At 42.8% G+C, this 20,957-nt stretch overlaps 1 protein-coding gene across 1 annotated transcript in view; it reads right to left on the reverse strand.

Annotated features, from left to right (window-relative positions):
- The window catches only part of GPM6A (glycoprotein M6A), a 351,752-nt gene extending 332,453 nt beyond the window's left edge, over positions 1–19,299 (reverse strand). Inside the window, exon 1 of the mRNA XM_042934207.1 lies at positions 19,077–19,299. Within this exon, the coding sequence (XP_042790141.1) occupies positions 19,077–19,080 (4 nt within the window). The 5' untranslated portion in view covers positions 19,081–19,299. The remainder of the gene's footprint in view (positions 1–19,076) is intronic.
- Positions 19,300–20,957: the final 1,658 nt, after the last annotated feature.

Raw genomic sequence — 20,957 nt, forward strand, 5'->3', positions numbered from 1 at the left:
TAAGACTCTACCCAATGTACCGTGATGGCTCATTGCTCTGATTTGTCGTCAATGATCAAAGACTAGATTTTTTCATTCTAAACAGCCAATAAATAAACAGTGAGCTACAGCCACTGGGATAGAAAAAGAAAGCCATTGACAAAGGAAACAGAAGGACTCTGCTTGAGGAGAGCAAGCAGCTACTTGAACCTCACTTCTGTAGTCTGTGCAGAAATGGGAAGACCAGAGTCCTGCCCACCAGTACCACTTGGCAGCTGAGGGCGGGGGCACATTTGCACCTAGAAATTCACCGGCATGTAGGATCCCATTTTAATTTAAGAAAGCTTCAATGGAGAATGAAAAAAAAAAAAAAACCCAGTCACAGATACCCTATTAAGTTTTTTACAACTCACCTATACAGAATGCTTTGTTTTAATTATGTAGTATTTTATTTACGTTGCTTTGAATCAGTCTTTTACACAGAAGTTGGGAGAGAACTGAATGAGTCTTTCAACCACAAGGATAAGAGTTTTTTCAAACATTCATCATTTTAAACTTTAACAGCCAAGAAAAAGCAAGAAAGAGGGAAAAACAGGATAGCAAAAAAAAAAAAAAAAAAAAAAAAAAAAAGGAAATGGAAGAGAGCCCCAGAATTAGGGAGACTGAAGATGAAAACGTGAAATTTAAGGTGATAAGAAAAAGGAAACTTTGTTCTTTGTCCTTTATTTCAATTAAACCATACATATTAAGTCTTAAAAATAGGGGGAAAAAAGAGAAAAGTTCACAATTCTACATAAAGTGATATTTTCAAAACTGTTGATATCCTGTCCTTACTAACACATAACCACATCACATTCTCTGGCTTCTAAACTTTCAAAGTGTTAGAGGTGCCTGGCTAGCTCAGTGGGTGGAGCATGTGACTCTGGATTTCAGAATTGTAAATTCAAGCCCGACGCTGGGCGTAGAGATTACCTAAAAATAAAATCTCAGAAAATAAAAAAATACAAAACGAACAAAGTGTCAATTAAAAAACTTTTCATTTAGTTTGATCATTACAACAGCCCATTAAGTTATAATCTACAATTTGTTACGTTATATTAAGTTATTTCATTTCTAATGAAGTCGATGTCCTTAGATCTTTGGGTCAAATTTTATAAATTTTGGATATATCATGGCACTCAATCAGAAATTGGACCCTAAAAGCTTGTTTGAAGGTTTTATTTACAACGAGAGCAAAGCCAATTGCATCATCTTAGTAAAATACTCTCTCATCTGAAAAGTTTATCATCTTGCACAGTTTCTAGGGACCAGCACCAGGGGTAGCAGGAAGTAACAAAATCTCACTCTGGACGGGAAGATCAACAAAGCAGTCCTGAATCACTGGGTTGATAGAAGTCATTCCAGACCATCCTCTTATTTAATAACAAGGGATTTGATAAAGTTTAACCAACTGGCAACTGCCTGAATGGTGAATTTTTTCAGTCTGTGTTTGTCTCTGATGACTGCCTTCTCTCTTCGTCCAATACCAACTCCTTGTGGTTGGCATTCTAACAGATAAAAAGATAGCTTTTCTTCTCATTATCTCTCGTAGTTCCTTCCTTTCTGCTACATCTGTAACAAGTCTGCTACACTCTCCTATCACTCCCTGTCTGAAATGCTACAATTGCATGATCGTGTAATAGAACCATTTTCTGGATCCTTGTATCAAGCCTTCATCCCATCCAGGTTGCAATAATCTAGACTCACTGGGACAAAGGGCTAAGGGAATCAAGAATAATTTCAGGAGTGGTTGGAACGCTGGTCCATGACCGAATGGAAAGGAAGCAATGATAGGCTGGCACAGAAAGAAAGCAAATGGGACAAGGCTCTAAGGGCTGGATGAGGGCGATGAGAAGGGTATAGTTAGGGTACCGGAGGGAGAGAGCAGAAGGACCAGATGCAGGTGGAACCCCAACCTTGCTCACCCCAGGGCACCATTCACGCTGTGTTCATCATGACCAGAACCCCTTCTATTGGGCCGTGACCCCATATCCCACTCCTTATCCCACCTCTACTTCCCTCATCCTCTGCTCCTGCTCCTGGGCTATGCCCACACGACTACCACCCCTACTGTGTGACAAAGCCACAGCCCATCCAGCTCCTCTTTAGGGTTCCTCATTTGGAAAACTTGCTGTGATGGCTGGGGCCTCCACTGGTCTATTCCATTCTTGACCGGGGGTTGCAGCAATCCTTAGAATGCTAAAATCTAGATCTCCGTTATCTAATCTTGCAAAATTCTCAAATAGTTGTCTGTGTGCACGTTTTGTGCACTAATTAAGACGGAAGTCCTTTTGGACCAAAAATGAGAATTACTCTACATCCTTCACTACGTCAGTGTGCGCAGAACAAGGGTGAGCATGTGGCAGACTCTTGTGAAATATGTGTTCACTCACATGAATATTACACCAAATTTAAGAGGCTGCTTTTTGGGGAGAAGTACTCTTAAGTTAGTTTCTTATTTTCATAAACTGCTCACCTTTATTGCGTTTACTCGATAAACAGAACTGTACATAATTCACGCTTACAACACGATGATATACGTATACGTTGTGAAATACCCCAATTCAGTTAATTAACACATCCATCACCTCACATAGTCGCTATTTATTTATTTAAAGACAGAGCATGCAGGAAGTGCGGGGGGGGGGGGGGGGGGGGGGGGGGGGGGGGGGGGGGAGGGAGGGAGAGAGAGAGAGAGAGAGAGAGAGAGAGAGAGAGAGAGAAAGAGAGAGAAAGACAATCCCAAGCAGTCTCCAAGCCGTCAGTCGGGAGCCCACGCAGGGCTCGAACTCCCGAACTAGACGATCAGGACCTGAGTCGGAAGCTTAACTGCCTGAGCTAGCCAAGTGCCCCACCTTTGTTTTTTTAACGGACAGAACGCTTAACATCTACTTCCTTAGCAAGTTTCCAGTACATAACCCAGAGCACTCTTTACCATGGAAGTAATGGTGGCCCCAGGCACAATCATTGCACCACAGCAGTGACTTTAATACGTGGTAAGTTTGGTACCATCATTGGTTATTTTCAATTTTTTTAAACTCTTTCGAGTGGAGCATCACTTTACCTCTCAGTTTACATAAACCACGTATCATCATGTTCTGTAAAGGGAAGACCACTGAGGTAACGGCTGTGAAACGAATGGAACTAATTAATAACACTGTTGTTGTTGTTTTTCCTAGTGATCTCTACTTCATTTATACCTAAGGAACAAACTCCTTACAAATTGTGCACCTATATTAATAGCTGCTCTGGTCTTTTCCTAGAGGCTTGTCACTCTGAATTGACTCTCTCATGTATAATTAACAAAACTGTATTCTTCTTTGTAAATCTTTTCTTAGAGGGAAAACACCATGCAAAACAGTGACAATGATGGATAACCTTGTCACACGTGTCTCCTGTATCTGGTACCTCCTTGTGAATTTTTGTCTATTTTGAACTATTTAGGAGACAAGTTGCAACAGGAATGCAAGAGACTCCCTTCGCATCCAAAATTCATGATCTGTGCTTCAAGTCCGAAGCCCACAGTTGACTTATCTGACACCACAGGTGAGTTGTCTCAATGATAGAAAATGTCTACTACAGTCAATATATGACTGTATGCTCGGTCTTCAGAATTTTTTCTACAAGTTCATTTCAACACCCATCCTGCACATGTTTATTTTCGTTAGTAAAAGAAACAGCAAACACAAAATATGCCACCCAGAAAGAATAAGCCAGCAGTGAGTTATATTTTATTTTTGTATTTTATTTTACATTTTCAGATATTATCTCTTTCTCTATGCCTTGATATTTTTGTCTAGAAAAATGTCTGGGATTTATACACTAGAATTTAAGCATGGCGCTATATATATATATATATATTTTAACCTCCACAGAACACTGCCAAGGGTTAAGACACCATTTCTGGGACTTGCAAAATGAGTCCTTTTTCACTGTACCAACCTCACAGAACACTGTCTTTAACTCACACAAAAATTAAACAAATTTTTAAAAATGCAGAAAACAAGAACCCCCCACATACACACACAGACACACACACAGCAATATACTTCAAAAGTTTAGGATGCTACCAGCATAAGAAATATAAACCTACAGGGGCGCCTGGGTGGCTCAGTCGGTTGAGTGTCTGACTTTGGCTCAGGTTATGATCTCACGGTTTGTGGGTTCAAGCCCTGCATCAGGCTCTGTGCTGACAGCTCAGAGCCTGGAGCCTGCTTCAGATTCTGGGTCTCCTTCTCTCCCTCTGCCCCTCCCCCGCTTATGCTCTGTCTCTGTCTCTCAAAAATAAATGATAAAAAAAAATTTTTTTAAATATAAACCTACTTGTTGAAATATACCAGCTAGGGGCGCCTGGGTGGCTCAGTCGGTTAAGTGTCCGACTTCAGCTCAGGTCACGATCTCGCGGTCCGTGAGTTCGAGCCCCGCGTCGGGCTCTGTGCTGACTGCTCAGAGCCTGGAGCCTGTTTCAGATTCTGTGTCTCCCTCTCTCTCTGACCCTCCCCCGTTCATGCTCTGTCTCTCTCTGTCTCAAAAATAAATAAACGTTAAAAAAAATTTTTAAAAAAAGAAATATATCAGCTAGTTCCCTCACTTAAGAGCAATATATTACTACAATTATAATTATTATATAATATACAATAATATGTATTATAGCATACAGCTATAATTACTATATAATATTCAATAATATATATGAATATTATAATTTGTAATTATAGTTATTACATATTAATAATGTATATAAGTAATAATATATAATGACTTATAAATGAGTAACAGAGCTGAAAGAAGCCTGAGATAATTCCTGGACATATTAGAGTTTGGAGTTTTGTTTTGTTTCAGTTGTTTCATCTTCATTTGATAAGTACAAAAAAATATACCGAAGGCTGTAAACAAGGAAAAATCTCAAAATCTTCTAGTTGAAGTCTTCAAAGTCTTCTCTGTTAGAAAGTCTGGGTTGAAACCACAAAGAAGTTACTAAGAAGGACAGGTTTGTTTGCATTTGAGACACTCACTGCTATGCAACCATCCGCCTTAGTAATCTGATGAGGATGTGGGCACCAGTGTCTTGTCTCTATTTATTTTCTTGTTTGTTGATTATCTTATAGGCTTTTTTTTTTTTTTTTTTTTTTTTTTTTTTTATCCCCACACACAGCATGGAGCACAAATTCACAATGTCGAGATCCAGAGTCGCATGCTCTACTGACTGAGCCGGGCCCCCCTAGCTCATAGGCATTCAGAGCTGCATGGAATTTTATAGGCGACTGAACCCAAGTTTTCATCTACACCTGAGGGGAAAAGGGAACACAGATCAAGAACAAGTGAGCTTGGACAAGAACCATTTTCTCCTGATTTCCGACCTGAAAATATTTAACCACAATATGCTTTATCTTTGATTCATTTAACTGTTTGAATATAGACCATATATTTACCTACATACTCTTAGTATTAAAGGTATGAATATCTTGTATTCATACTTGTATAAATGAAATACAAGAAAAATGAACACAATACGCTTGTCAAAACCAACAAGTTACATCTTTACTGAACATATTATTAGACAATTTAAAACAATCAGGAAGCATATTCTTTCATTAAAAAAAAAAAAAAAATTCTCAGGGCTAGCATTACCTTGATTCCAAAACCAGACAAAAGATCCTACCACAAAGGAGAACTACAGACCAACTTCCCTGACGAAGACGGATGCAAAATTCTTAACAGACACTAGCCAATCGGATCCAACAATACGTGGAAAGAATTATTCACCACGATCGAGTGGGATTTATTCCTGGGCTGCAGGGCTGGTTCAGTATCCGCAAATCAATCAACGTGATACATCACATTAATAAAAGAAAGGATTAGAACTACATGATCCTGGGGCGCCTGGGTGGCTCAGTCAATTGGGCGTCCAACTTTGGCCCAGGTCATGATCTCACAGTTGGTGGGTTCGAGCCCCGTGTCGGGCTCTGTGCTGACAGCCTGGAGCCTGCTTCAAATTCTATGTCTTCTCCTGACTCTGCCCCTCCCATGCTCATGCTCTGTCTTGCCGCCTCTCAATAATAAATAGACATTTAAAAAAAAAATTCATGATCCTCTCAATAGATGCTGAAAAAGCATTTGACAAAATACAGCATCCTCTCTGGATAAAAACCCTCAAAAAAGTAGGGATAGAAGGATCATACCCAAGATAATAAAGGCCATATATGAAACAGCCAACAATATCTTTAATGGGTAAAAACTGAGAGTTTTCTCCCTAAGGTCAGTAACACGACAAGAATGCCCACTCTCACCACTGCTGTTAAACATAGTGTTGGAAGTCCCAGCCTCAGCAATCAAAAGGAAATAAAATGCATCCAAATCAACAAGAGGAAGTCAACCTTTCCCTCTTCACAGATGACCTGATACTCTATGTGGAAAACCCAAAAGACCCCACCAAAAAACTGATCCATGAATTCAGCAAAGTCATAGGATTACAAAATAAATGTACAGAAATCGGCTGCATTTCTAAACACCAATAATGAAGTAGCAGAAAGAGAAATCAAGGAATTGATCCCATTTACAACTGCACCAAAAAGCATAAAATACCTAGAAATAAACTTAACCAAAGAGGTGAAAAATCTATACACTGAAAACTATAGAAAGCTTATGAAAGATACTGAAGAAAACGCAAAAAAAACAAAAAAACAAAAACAAAAACAATACTCTATGCTCATGGGTTGGAAGAACAAATACTGTTAAAACGTCAATACTACCCAACACAATCTACATATTCCATGCAATCCCTATCAAAATAACACCAGCATTCTTCACATCTAGAACAGATGTGTTCTTCACAGAGCTAGAACAAACAATCCTATAAAATTTGTATGGAACCACAAAAGACCCCAAATAGCCAAAGTAATCTTGAAAAAGAAAACCAAAGCTGGAGGCATCACAATCCTGGACTTCAAGCTATACTACAAAGCTGTAATCATCAAGACAGTATGGTACTGGCACAAAAACAGACACTCAGATCAGTGGAACAGAATACAGAATCCAGAAACTGACCCACAAACATATGGGCAACTAACTTTGACAAAGCAGGAAAGAATATCCAATGGAATAAAGACAGTCTCTTCAGCAAACGGTGCTGGGAAAACTGGACAGCGACATGCAGAAGAGTGAACCTGGACCACTGTCTTACACCATAGACAAAAAGAAACTCAAAATGGATGAAAGACCTAAATGTAGGACAGGAAGACATCAAAATCCTAGAGGAGAAAATCGGTAACAACCCCTTTGACCTCAGCTGCAGCAACTTCTTACTACACATGTCTCCAGAGGCAAGGGAAACAAAAGCAAAAATCAACTATCGGGACCTTATCAAGATGAGAAGCTCCTGTACAGCAAAGGAAACAATCAGCAAAACTAAAAGGCAACTGACAGAACGGGAGAAGATATTTGCAAATGACATATCAGATAAAGGGTTAGTATCCAAAATCAATAGAGAACTTATCAAACTCAACACCTGAAATCAAATAATCCAGTGAAGAAATGGGAAAATGACACAAATGGACACTTTTCCAAAGAAGACATCCAGATAGCTAACAGACACATGAAAAAATGCTCAACATCACTCATCATCAGGGAAATACAATCAAAACCACAATGAGATACCACCTCACCCCTGTCAGAATGGCTAACATTAACAACTCAGGCAACAACAGATGTTGGCGAGGATGCGGAGAAAGAGGATCTCTTTTGCACTGCTGGTGGGAATGTAAACTGGTATGGCCACTCTGGAAAACAGTATGGAGGTCCTCAAAACATTAAAAATAGAACTACCCTACGACCCAGCAATTACGCTACTAGGTATTTATCCAAAGGATACAAAAATGCTGATTGAAAAGGACACATGCACCCCAACGTTTTTAGCAGCGCTAGAACAATAGCCAAAGTATGGAAAGAGCCCAAATGTCCATAGACTGATGAATGGATAAAGAAGATATGTTGTAATATCCAATGGAATATTACTCAGCGAGCAGAAAGAATGAAATCTTGCATTTGCAACAACAAGGATGGAACTAGAGTGTATTATGTTGAGCGAAATAAGTTAGGCAAAGAAAGACAAGTATCATATGATTTCACTCATATGTGGAATTGAAGACACAAAACAGATGAACATGAGGGAAGCAAAAATAATGTAAAAACAGAGAGAGAGACAAACCATAAGAAACTCTTAAATACAGAGAACAAACTCAGGGTGGCTGGTGGGGGGAAGGGCTAAAGGGGTGAGGAGCATTAAGGAGGACACTGGCTGGGAGGAGGACTGGGTGCTCCATGTAAGTGATGAATCACTAAATTCTACTCCTGAAAAAAATATATATATCTATTTTGATTTAAAAAATGAGTAAATAAAAATCCCTGGGGTGCCTGGATGGCTCAGTCAATTGAGCGCCCAATTTTGGCTTAGGTCATGATCTCCGGGTTCATGAGTTCGAGCCCCACATCTGGCTGTCTGCTGTCAGCAAAGAGCCCCCTCTCTCTCTCTGCCTCTCCCCCCACTCACACTCTCTCTCAAATATAAATAAAAACATTTTTAAAAAATTAAAAAATTTAAAAACCCTCAAATGCCATCAAACATTTTATAGAAAAAAATAGGATTTTTTTTCTTTAAAACTATGTTTATGCCTGGTGGCTCAGTCAGTTAAGTGTTTGACTTCGGCTCAGGTCACAATCTCAACGGGTTCGTGCATTCAAGCCCCACGTCGGGTTCTGTGCTGATAGCTCAGAGTCTGGAGCCTGCTTTGGATTCTGTGTCTCCCTCTCTCTCTGCCCCTCCCCCGCTCACATGCTTTCTCTCTCTCTCAAAAGTAAATAAACATTAAAAAAAAATTTTAACTATAAGTAATATAAAATAAGTTCATATTCTTAATTGTTTTATAATCCATTGCTCAGAGGTTCTGTCATTCCATGGCATTTCGGTCTATTCCCCTCTTTCTCAAAACATGAAGCAATTCTTCTGGCTCTTTCCTACCTCATAAAACTCTTCACTTAACCTTGGATCCATTAAAAGTTTTTTCTGTCCTCCTTTCTCCCTTCCCTCTCCCCTTGTCCCTTACCCCCTCTTCTCACCTTCCTCCCTCCTGCCTCCCTCCCCTTCCTTCCTTCCTTCCTTTCTCCTTCCTTCCTTCCTTTCTCCTTCCTTCCTTGTTCTGTTTTGTTTTTGGTCCTTGAAATCTGCTCCATGAGAGCAGGCTTGTATCTTCACCTCTTAACTAAAAACACTAATTTCAACAGGCTTCTATCAATGAAAAAGCCATTAAAGCAAAAGAAATGGCATTCCTGTGTTCCTTCTATTCTACTGAACACAGCAGATTATTTCTCAAAACACTGTTCTCCTTTGACTCTCCTGACATTGTTAACTGTTTCATCTGCTTTGCAGCAGATGCTTCTAGATCTTTGTTGCCTTAATGTTTTTCATCTTATCTAAGGGATGTTGGTCAGTGTTGAATCCCTTCCACGACCGCATCCTTAACTCTGTTCTGGACAGATGTGGACTCATTCCACACCTTTGCCTTCTTTCCCATCTCCTGCCATGATGAATTCTAAATACATTTTACATAAAGAGGAATCACATTTTGCATTTCTGTAACTTTCTACTAAGGCAGCAAGGTCGGCAACATTAGACAAACAGATTAATGGGAAGAATGTTCGTTGGTTTCTATGCCAATAATCTGGAAGCAACTGCCTTCAGAGTCTGGACATGACTTCAAATACTGGGGAAGCAAACACACATTCACACATTCAATAACTGCCATGACAGATGGAGAGAGAAGACATTGGGAGCAGACAGAAAGGCTGACTTTCATCAGATGCAGCATTTACTAAACTCCAGGCACTTGGACACCATGTTCATGGTTCCTACCATGTTACCCAGCAATGTGTAAAAATGTAATGAATCACTGAGCACTTACTATACTCAAGATTCTTGTCAAATACCTTCTTTTTTTACACAAACATCCTTGTAAGATAGATATTGATGGTATTACTCCCACAGGCCCAGAAGGTTAAGTGACAGAAGGGCCCAAGTTCCACGGCTTCCATGAATTAAGTTAAGAATTTATTGAAATACTTGTTTTAACTACTTCAGCAGCACCAAGCTGCCTCCAGGTTATATGGTTTGTCCCCTATTAGTATCATCATTACTGTCATTTACTTCATGGTTTTTTTTTTTTTTTAACTTTATTTATTTTTGAGAGAGAGAGAGCAGGAGAGAGGCAGAGAAAGAGGGAGACAGAGAATCGCAAGGCTCAGCCCTGACAGCACGGAGCCCGACGTGGGGCTCAAACTCACGAGATCATGACCTGAGCCAAAACCAAGAATCAGACGCTTAACCAAGTGAGTCAACCAGGCACCCCTAGTTCCTGTTTTAAAATACAATTTTCATTGTTAGTAAAATATATTGTCAATAAAACTTTCAATTTCTACCATAAATAAATAATCAGTATTGCTTATCTAAAAAAAAAAAAAAACAGTTTTTACCAAACGTTCAAAGTCTACAGCCTGCCCTCTCTTTATTGTAAAAGGAAATATCTGAACTATCATTGGTACTTTTTAATTATTTGGCCATTTTTTTACCTTGAGCATCACTTTACCTCTCAGTTGATGTAAACCAGAATGCACTTACCATGTGATATAAGGGAGATCTGTTAGGGTAATTCCTGCGAAATGCATAAAACTAACAGCACTAAATTAGGAGTCAGTCTTGATTTAATCAAAAGAGTTGAAAAAAAATGAGAGGAGAATAACTTTATCACTAACATTCTATTTTGTTTAATGCTGTGACCACCTAAAATAAGGTCATACCCATCTGAAATGGAAAGACAGTACAACACAGTGTTTGGGAGCACAGACTGCCTGAGTTCAAATCCCCTCTCTGCTGCCTGCTACTTCTGTTACTTTGGACAAATTATTTAAACCTCCGTGTAAAAATGAAAAAGGTAATAATAATTAACACAATTGTTACGAAGACTGATCACTAAGTACTCAAAAACACTTAAAACATGGAAGTTAAAGGCCAATAATATAACCATGTTTTAGATGACTGGGGTTACCAAATGTTTTATCTCTTCATGAATAAATCAACACTGTAAGAGCTCCACGTATATAACACCACTGCCTTCCTTTTTAAACAAAGCATATTTATTGCTTAAAAACAAACAAATGTTGGGGCGCCTGGGTGGCTGAGCCGGTTGAGCGTCGGACTTCGGCTCAGGTCACGATCTCATGGTTTGTGAGTTCGAGCCCCGGGTCGGGCTCTGTGCTGACAGCTCAAGAGCCTGGAGCCTGCTTCGGATTCTTTGTCTCCCTCTCTCTCTGCCCCTCCCCTGCGCATGCTCTGTCTCTGTCTCAAAAAAAATAAATAAAAATATTTTTAAAAATTAAAAAAAAAACGTTTAAAACAGTGCACGGCACATATGCAATATTGTGCTTGTTAAACACATAAAATAACAACACTGGCATCTCACTAGTATGCACCCCGTGCTTTGGAAAACACCAAGACGGGCACATCTTGGACAGTCTTCACGCAGGAAAGACATTTAAGTTGTGCTAACGAAGGTAAGCCAGGCAATAAAGTTTTACATTTCCGCAGAGAAACAGAAAGGTCCTGGCAAAGAGCGAAACCAGGCATGATCACATGGTTGAGGGTATGAAAAAGCTAAGGTGAGTGGACGCAGTCAGTTTGGTCAGTGGGAAAATGTAGGAGAGAGAACAGCAGGAAACCGTGGTCAGGATAAAAGGCGGGGTAAGAGCCGTGCTTGAATGGAGTGTGCTGATCATCGTAGGGGACGAGGTGGGGGGATGGAAGAGGCTGGCACCTCCCGCAGGAAAGACCATCAGAGCGGAGGCAGGAGGGGGAGCCGCTGAGTGCAAGCAAGCTGGACGACACGTGACAAGCCAGGGGGGACGGTAAGAGACGCTAGGGGCCAGGTGTAGTCCAGAGTCATCGACAAACGAAAAGGGGATAAGAGAGAAGCAAGTATATCCGGGGAGGATGAATTCATTCCGTCTGGAACATACTGCGGTTAGGGGAATAGAGGCATGGCCGGGTGGACGTAGGGGGGCAGCTGGGTCCGGCGACAGCGATTCGGGCGTTATGTACACGTAAATTCTTGAAGCCATAAGGCTGGAAATCATAAGCCGTCTTCAGGGGGAGGGTTTCAGTCATCTCTGGAGAGCATCACCCACAATAAGGCTAAGGAATGGCTGGGGCAGAAGGGACAGACAGGAAGTGTAGAGACCTAACAAGCTGAACGGAGAAAAGAAACAGAAACGTCACATCACTCCCGAAATGTAGCTCTTGGTGACACTTTCTAGAGCAGGAACCAGATTAGAATCAAATGTAATGTATCGGAGATACGGGTAAAGGAATAAGGTTGTAACGGTAGCTCCGCTGGCCTGAGGAAGGAGAGAAGGCGGGCGTTCTGGAAGAGTTACTTCTCAAAGCAGGCACCAGGCTTCCCGCCTCAAAACGGGCGAGGCTGCGTGTTAAAAGTGCAAGCCCGCTTCTCAGGCCCAGACTTTCTCCACCTGAACCCCGGCAGCGGGACCCAGGAATTAGTACTTAACATATTCCCTCAGTTATTCTAATGGAACAAGAAAATTAGAAGTCGTAGCACGAGAAATTTTACAGCAGCAGCAAGAGATACTTCTGCTGTTATGCAGTTTGGGTGGTTGCGACACGTTATGCGGGACGTGTCGTGAGCGACTGTTCCGACAGGTGATCTTGACGAAGTAAAGAAGAATTTAAGTACACGTCATATTACCTCATGCGTTATTCCCACTATCCTGGTTATGTAGGTCAAGACTTTATTTCTCGGTGAGACAAGGCTGTGTCTGTGTGTCATGTGCACCCAGTATATGGCTTCACAGTATCTATCGTGGTCCCTCGTCAAATAACTGAAAATAGAACGAGCCTAGATCAACCAAGTTGAAAGGCAGAACCTAACTCTTTTTTAAGGCCGCTAGTAAGTTTCCGGCTGAAACTAATGCCTTCCTTGAGTTTGAACCCATTTCTTTCACCCTAATTCTTATGTTTCAATTGTCTAGGAAGAAGACCATTTTTTTTTTTTTTTGTATCGGAAATAACAACTCTGATCTGACCCTCTCCAGTTAAAAGTGATAAAATGAGGGGCTCAGTCGGTTAAGCATCCGGCTCGGTTTCAACTCAGGTCATGATCTCCTCAATCGAGCAACTGAGGCCCTCATCAGGCTCTGTGATGACAGATTCTTGGGATTCTCTCTCTCCTTCAATAAATAAACTTTTTTAAAAAAAATGATAAAATGAGAATTTAAAGTTCTGTTACATTGAATGTTACATGTTTAATTTAGAAACATATGTTCCAAAAATCAGAATATTTAAGCCCATACTTATTTTTAGTCAACACCCTACCAATTCACGTTACGTGTTTTGTATAATTAATATGTTTGTGAAAACTGAAGCAAGCTTCTGACCAGTTTTGCCACAAAGCATGTAGTTCATTATGATGAGAGGATATTCAATAAAGGATTTATTTGACCTACATTCTACTGTATGACAAAAGCTTGATTCTAAGTGAAATAAAGAGCATCTCAAAATCGCTTCAGAAGTTCCCCATTTAAATTAAAATAAGAAAGACAAGCTGATCTTATTTGAAATTATTTTGAGTAGAGCTTTATCCCAGCATCCTCCTAACACATTTGCACCCAGGCATGAATTTCCACACTCAACCGTTCTGCTGTGAAATTTTAGCGGGACTGTCTAGATTTCTTCGTACTTCTAATTAAAGATGCAGTCTTTTATCCTATATGTTTCAGAAAACGTACATCAAATTTTCCCTGGCAAACCTGAGGATGTCTCTACGGCAAAGCACACTTATAAGGCATCTCTTGTAGAAACGAGACCAAGTAGTAGTTGGCTACTGAGATTCCTTTTCTCTCCTTGGAGACTACGTTGCTCCTTAAATCACAAGGAGGGATCCAGGGCCCCTCCCCTTGAATACGTCGCCCATAATGACTTTCCTGACCAACAGAAGGCAGCAGAAATAATGTTCTGAGACACAGGACGTTCTAGGTCATAACAATCCCCGTAGCTTCTGCCTGGGTTTCTTGGAACCCTTGTACCAAGGCTGCCTCTAGGAATCGAGCTGCCATTTTGTGAAAAGCCCAAGTCCCTTGGAAGCAGCCCCAACTGACATCTCAGCCAACAGCCAGTTGTCAGCGCTGCTATGTGAGACCTACCTGAGACAACCAGCCCAGCCAAGTCTTCTGATGCCTGAATCCCCAGCAGATACTGGACTGCAAAGGCACCAGATTTCAAACAAGACCTGCTCAGGAGACAGCCCACAGAACCCACAGAGATTAATGATAAACTGTCATTTTAACTCACCAGTTTTGGGGATACTTGTGATGCAGCAAAGATAACCAGAACATTAGTTTATCTTTTTCTGTTCAGGCTCAGGCTCTCGGGCTTTTATAAATTTTCCAGGGAGAATAACATACTAGAGGCCAAATGACCCTTAAAAGTTTTACCTAGTAGCCTAGAATCATTAAAATGTTCTTAATTTGCTTAATGAAAATAGCTCAACTCTATCTTCTTTGCATGTTTTTTTCCTCTGTTACCGAATCAAGATCTGAGCTACATAAATTTATACCAAGTATCCCCCAATGCCCTCGGGGAAAACAGAAACCCCAAGATTTAAATGACTCACCCAAAGACATAAAAAATTATCTTATTTGTCCTGCTTCAAATCCGGGCTCTTTACACCCTGCTCATAACTGCCTGTAGGGGGTCATATTTTTCTTAAAACTAGTATGAGTTCAAAACAATACGATGTCTCATTACTCCTTGCCTAAATTTGCAAATAATTTTACAGATCCTTAACCAAGTCCATGTTTACCGAAACTGAACGAGAGCAAGATATTTCCTCCCGAGATTCTTCTCATCAAAATTTACAGACTCCTGGATCTAAAGCTGAATGTTAAAGATGGAACATTTCATTGTTCTAATTTTAGGGCATTTAGTCCATTTTATGTGGTGTATGTTCCTTTCTTTTCCTACCCCTCAACCAGCACACCTTATATTCTTTCGTTGCATGGGTTTAACTCTTACTAGAGGTTAGCAACCCTCAGGTCTTTATTTCCCTTCTTGCTCCCGTGCTCTGCTAAGTTCTCATTATGCATTTCCAACATACTAAACACTTGTGTTTAGATGTCTAGCTATCGGGGTGCCTGGGTGGCGCAGTCGGTTAAGCGTCCGACTTCAGCCAGGTCACGATCTCGCGGTCCGTGAGTTCGAGCCCCGCGTCAGGCTCTGGGCTGATGGCTCGGAGCCTGGAGCCTGTTTCCGATTCTGTGTCTCCCTCTCTCTGACCCTCCCCCGTTCATGCTCTGTCTCTCTCTGTCCCAAAAATAAATAAAAAACGTTGAAAAAAAAAATTTAAAAAAAAAAAAAAAAAAAAATAGATGTCTAGCTATCACCTCTTAATCAACATTCCAAAAATGAAATTAATTTTCTGTCCAAAGCATCCGGAAAATAAAGCATCTGGTTAATCCTTTAAACATTCTCAAGGGACCCACTATTTCCCCAATTTTCAAGGTTTCCAATCTCCAGAGAGAGATGATTCACTTTCCTTGCTATTACTCAATTGCCTATTTTTACAGCTTTCTCATTAGAGGTATCTTTCACCTATCTTTTTTTCCCCATTTCCACTGTTAACCACTCTTCCTCTATGACTGGTCTAGATACATGGCCTATCATTTCAGGATTACTTTGACAACTAAGTCTATCTTCTGGGTCTACTCTCTCCAATTTATCCTTTGTCTTACACAACACCAATCAATTCATCTCCTTTAAGCACTGATTTCATTGTAATGCTCAAAAACCTTCTGTGCTCAAAAACCTTCCATGACTCCCTATCTCCTCCGGTATAAATTCTAAATTCCTCTGGTTACTTTTGAAGGCTCTCCATCCAAAATGAAGCCCATCCTGTCAACTCAGCTCCATGTCTTACTGTTCCCCAAAACTGATTCCCTTCCTCTTTGAGAAGGGGCCCATTGTCTACCTACAACACCTCTTCCCTTACCAAACCCTTTCACATGGCCCAAATCAGCTCCAATACCACACCCCCCGTGCAGCTTCCCACAGTAACCTGTGGAATGAAATAACGCCCAACGTCATTTTTTAAATAAATAAAACAGTAGGTGAGGCGGTTAGAAGAGAAATTAAGAATATTCCTGACCTGTCTCACACTGGAGCCTGAAACTCTACCATTAGAGAGATGAGAGGACAACGTTAGCCTTGCAGCTAAAATGCAAATACTCTTGGCCAAAAGTTAGCCCTGCATTGTTTTCGTATCAAACACCTCATCATATCCTTTCTGTAGGGGAAGATTTGAGGGCAGAGGGGAAAACTTGTTGCATAACTAGACAAGCTGAAGCCATTGCTGAGGAAAGAAAATAAAAGAAGGAAGCAAGAGGTGCCAAAATGTCAATTTGCCTACTTTGCAAATAACCTTCCTTTTTTTTTAAAAAAAAAATAGCCTTGTGCATTATAGATATAACTATAAATTATTCAGAGTATTTGATTAACCAATTATTCTCATTCTTCTCCCAAGCTAGAGTATGGATTTCTTCTCCTGAGTCAAACAAGAACTGATTGCTATATTCACTCCCATAGCACCATCTTCCTTTCTATAAATGATAAATTTCGGTTGTCATGACACCAGAGAAGGGTGGATTCAGCTTGCTGGCACAGCCAGGCATGCTGCTACCCTGCTTTTCCCCCTTCATCCTAGCAATGTGGACTCCAGTGCCCTCACCCCCTGCTACCACAAACAAAAGAAACTCTGACTGATGTTCTGTGTTTTTCGCAAGTAAAAGAGGAGAAAGATGACCTCAAGTGACCAAGTGTTTTCTCTGGAGTTTCTGTACATATTTCCCCCCTTCGGTCTCTCACCGGCCCCCATCTGCTTGGTGGCTCTTCCTATCTCTGGACTGCATGTCTGGGTCATTGTCCTGAGTCCTGGCATCTTGATCTCACTCCCCATTGCTACATACCTGTTCTGTCTCTACTCCCTGACCCCTGGGTTCTCACTTGCTTCCTCTACCCACTCTCTCTTACTGGCCATCTGACATCAACAGGAATTTCTCGGGACCACAATTTCAATAAGAAAAATGTAATGGTAGAAGGAGGCGGAGACAAATTTTAGGCATCTGTCAGATTCCAGATAGGAAAGAGAACTCAAGGGTTAGAGACCAAGCTCAGGATTAGCCTAAGGGCTCAGGTGTTAGCTCTAACTCCTTTCCTTGATAACACCTTCCCATATGTGGGATCAAGCCTAATTTATCCAAGGGCATTGAAGCAAACTCCAGGACCAACTGTGTTCATTATAGTATGCAAATAGTAGAGAAACAATTAGCTTCAAAATCAAGAGCACCTTATCCTCGGGTAGGCAGCCCACTCAAGCTTAAGGTTACACGGTAAACAAGTTCATTCCTTCTAGAGAACATTCTAGAGAATGTTGGTTACAAACAGCATCTTAGTGCTTTCAGTAGGGTAAATGAGTAAATTACACTAAGTCAATTACTTTGGCTTTCCATTTTTGAGAGCTTTTCTCCTCCGCGGTTATTCTAACAAGAGTTTATATTCCTATGCACAATGAAAGACAGGAAGGAAGACCAAGCCTTAAATACTTTCTGCCCCACTTGGGAAAGTGTTTTATCTTTCCTTCTTAACTTGGAAATAGTCCTTCAATTTCAGAAAGCTTTTAAAGCCAGTCCATTCTGGAGATCATTTGCAACACTGCTTTATTTTTCAAAGGCCCTGAAAATGGGTCTTTCTAAGACTTCCGGGTCAAGCGAGAAGAGACTGTGAATGTCTTGACCACAATTAACATTCACAGGCAAAACTGTCCTCAGCTTTCTCTTTTTTCCTTTCTCCTGAATTGGCCAGCGTCTATAAACTGCACCGATTAGCAGTCAAAGCATCCCCTAACCCTTGAGTCTGTGGGAACTTAGGAATTTCAACCCGAGCACGTCTATCCCAAAGCCTCCTTTACTCTGGGGGGTGGGAAAAAAAAAAAAAATCCTTTACAACAAAGGACAAGGGAGAGGCTGGGGGAGGGGCGCGCACTGGACTTGGACGAGAAGAAACGAGAGCGCTGGCGTTGACCAGTAACCCCGAGTGCCGGCGGGTCGCTAATCAGTAACCCGGAGAAGCCGCACGGCCCGACGCTGGGCGCCCCGAGCCCAGCACACCGCAGCCGGGAGGCTCCTCCTCCCCGGCCCCTCCCTCGCACCTCGGAGAACTCTCCCCGTGGAACCAACCTCCTCGCGCCGGGTCCGCAAGGCCTGTGTCGCACCGGGCTCTCGCAACCCCTCCACCCCACCCGACCGCATTCCTGGGGCCGGTCCAAGCCGCCGCCTCGGCCGCCAAACTCTGGAGGAGTGGACCCCGTCCAGGGACTCGAGCGGAGCGGAGCTGCGCGCAGTGCACAGCCCGGCCACCCGAGCGGGTCTGGACGCCCCCTCGACCACGCCGTCTGCCCCGCTGGGGTGGAGGGGAGAGTCCGCCTTCAGCCTCGGCCGCAGACCTTTTGTGCAAGGCCGGCGCTCAGCTGAGAGGGGACCAGAAGGTGTCCCCGACCTCGCCCCGCGCCGGCGGCGCCCGGACGGGAACCCGAGCGAAGGGAAGTTGTGTGAAGTTTGCGTTTCTCGCGCCCCGACTCCACTGGCTCCCCGAAGGGCAGGCGGCAGCGCGGGGACACGTGCGCACGTCAGTCCCCCCTGAACCCCGGCTCCCCCGGCCGCCCTCCTCCGCGGCGTCCCCGGGCTGCGGTCCCCGCGCGCTCGCCACCTCCGCGCCCCCCCCCCTCCACCCCACCGGGTGCCACCGCGTCCCCACCGCCCCGCGCCCGGTGGGGGGGGGGGGGGCAAGTCCCGAGACAGACGCGGAGGCCGACCCCACACCTACTCTCCCGGCGGTGCCACCCCGCCCCCGAGGCCCCGCGCTGGGGCGCCCCCGCCCGCGCACTCACCCATGGCCAGACGTCCAGCTGCCCCGCGGCCCCGGACCAACGTCCCCAGACGAGCGCGAGCCACCAAGTTCTTCTGGCCGCTCCTCAGCTCCCGGCGCCGCGGCGAGTGGCGGCCTCCCCCCTCCGGGCCGAGCGGCTCTCGGGGCTCCCGGCACCTCGGAGGACGCGCAGACCCCTCCCGCTCCCCACCTGCCTCCTCGGGCTAATGGCTACTGCCCGGCCCTTCGCGCGCGCTCTCCTCCCCGCGCCCCCCACCCCGCCCCCTTTCGCTCCGCAGCCAGCCACGTGCAGACGCCTCCCCCCAAATGGGAACTACACACCACAGACACACGCATTGTCTCCCACCCCACCCCCCCCCCCAACCCGGGCAAGGACCCTCTGGCCAAAATAATCACCCCTAACGTGCAGGCTACGAAGAGATCATTCCAGAAGAGACAGATTGGTTACGATGATTTCGCATTCCCTAAGATCTTCTCTTAAGTATGCCATTTTTCCCTTGATAACGATATTACTGAAGACGAGGAAGAGAGAAATTCCCCTTTTAATTTATATTAGGTCTCTCTTCCTTCTTCTGTGCTATGTATGTTGGTTTCTGTAACCTGGCAAGGCTCCAAAGACCTAAAAGCCAGTCCCCTCCCCCCCCCCTCCACACACCGTAATATGCAGAAGTCACCTGGAAAATAAATGACTCAATCCAAGAGGGAGCTGACGCTGCAGAAACAGCACTGGGCTTATCAGCCTGGAAGAATGGATTGTGATTCTGGCTCTACCACGGATATACTGGGACTCAGTTTCCTAATTTGTAAAACGAAGGATCTGGAAAACCTGATCTCTAAGGTCTCTTCAAGTTTAAAAAAAAAAAAAATTATGTAATTATAATGGCCTAGTTCTTTCAGGATTCAGACTGGAGAAGTTAATTTCAGCAAATCCGTCCCCAAAGTGTCTTAAGCTTCTTGCTTAGCCTAAAGCATACAAATCTATGCGGCGAACAAGTGGAAGTAAAAAACAAAGTGGACACGGTTACTACACCTGAGGAGCATGGCGATCTAATGCAGAAGACGTGATATGAAAAGTAAAGAACATTATGTTTAGCAGAAATACAGAAATGCAGAGCATATATTTACAACAGCATAGAAACATTTGCACAGCTGTTTCTCACATAATGGAAGAGGTATGCTCCTGGAAGCATGTTGGAAATGCATTTCAGTTAAATGGGAATAGAAAGTTACTCTTGTGGGAGGGGAAAGGAAGTGATCGATAGAAGTTGTAAGCGTTCAGCACTCCATTCAGAAATGCATACCGTTCTGGAAATGGAATCTCATGAACTGTGATTGCAGCAAAGCATAACTTATACATGGGTTCAATCAAGATAAATGATGAATGTATGGAGATTAATTCCTAAACTCAGCTTTTGAATCACCACAGATAACCAGCCACCACTTCCCAAGGACCTATTTCAAGATAGCACAATTCTAAACAATTAGATTTCCCGGTGGCATTGTATCATGACACTGAAATATGAAATTACAACAGTAACAAATTAAGTACAACTTACGAAATGCAGGGCACTGTTCTAAGGGCCTTATATTAATTCACATAATTCTCACAACAAACTTATAAGGGAGATACTATCATTCCCACTTTCCGGATGAGACTGAGCTATAAAGAAAAAAATCACCTGTCCAAATTCACATGGGTAATAAACAAGAAGATGAGATTCAAACCTCAGTGGAAATGCTCCAGAGCCCAGGATCTTAACCAGTTCACCACACTATCTCTCAGATTGACGAGGGTTGCTACATGCTTGAAAAAGACGGTGGTATCTTCCGGCACTGAGTATAATCTATAAATATTTCAGACACGCTCAGTGACTTATAAGAA

Source organism: Panthera leo, chromosome B1 (assembly GCF_018350215.1).
Source record: "Panthera leo isolate Ple1 chromosome B1, P.leo_Ple1_pat1.1, whole genome shotgun sequence".
Taxonomy (NCBI): Eukaryota; Metazoa; Chordata; class Mammalia; order Carnivora; family Felidae; genus Panthera; species Panthera leo.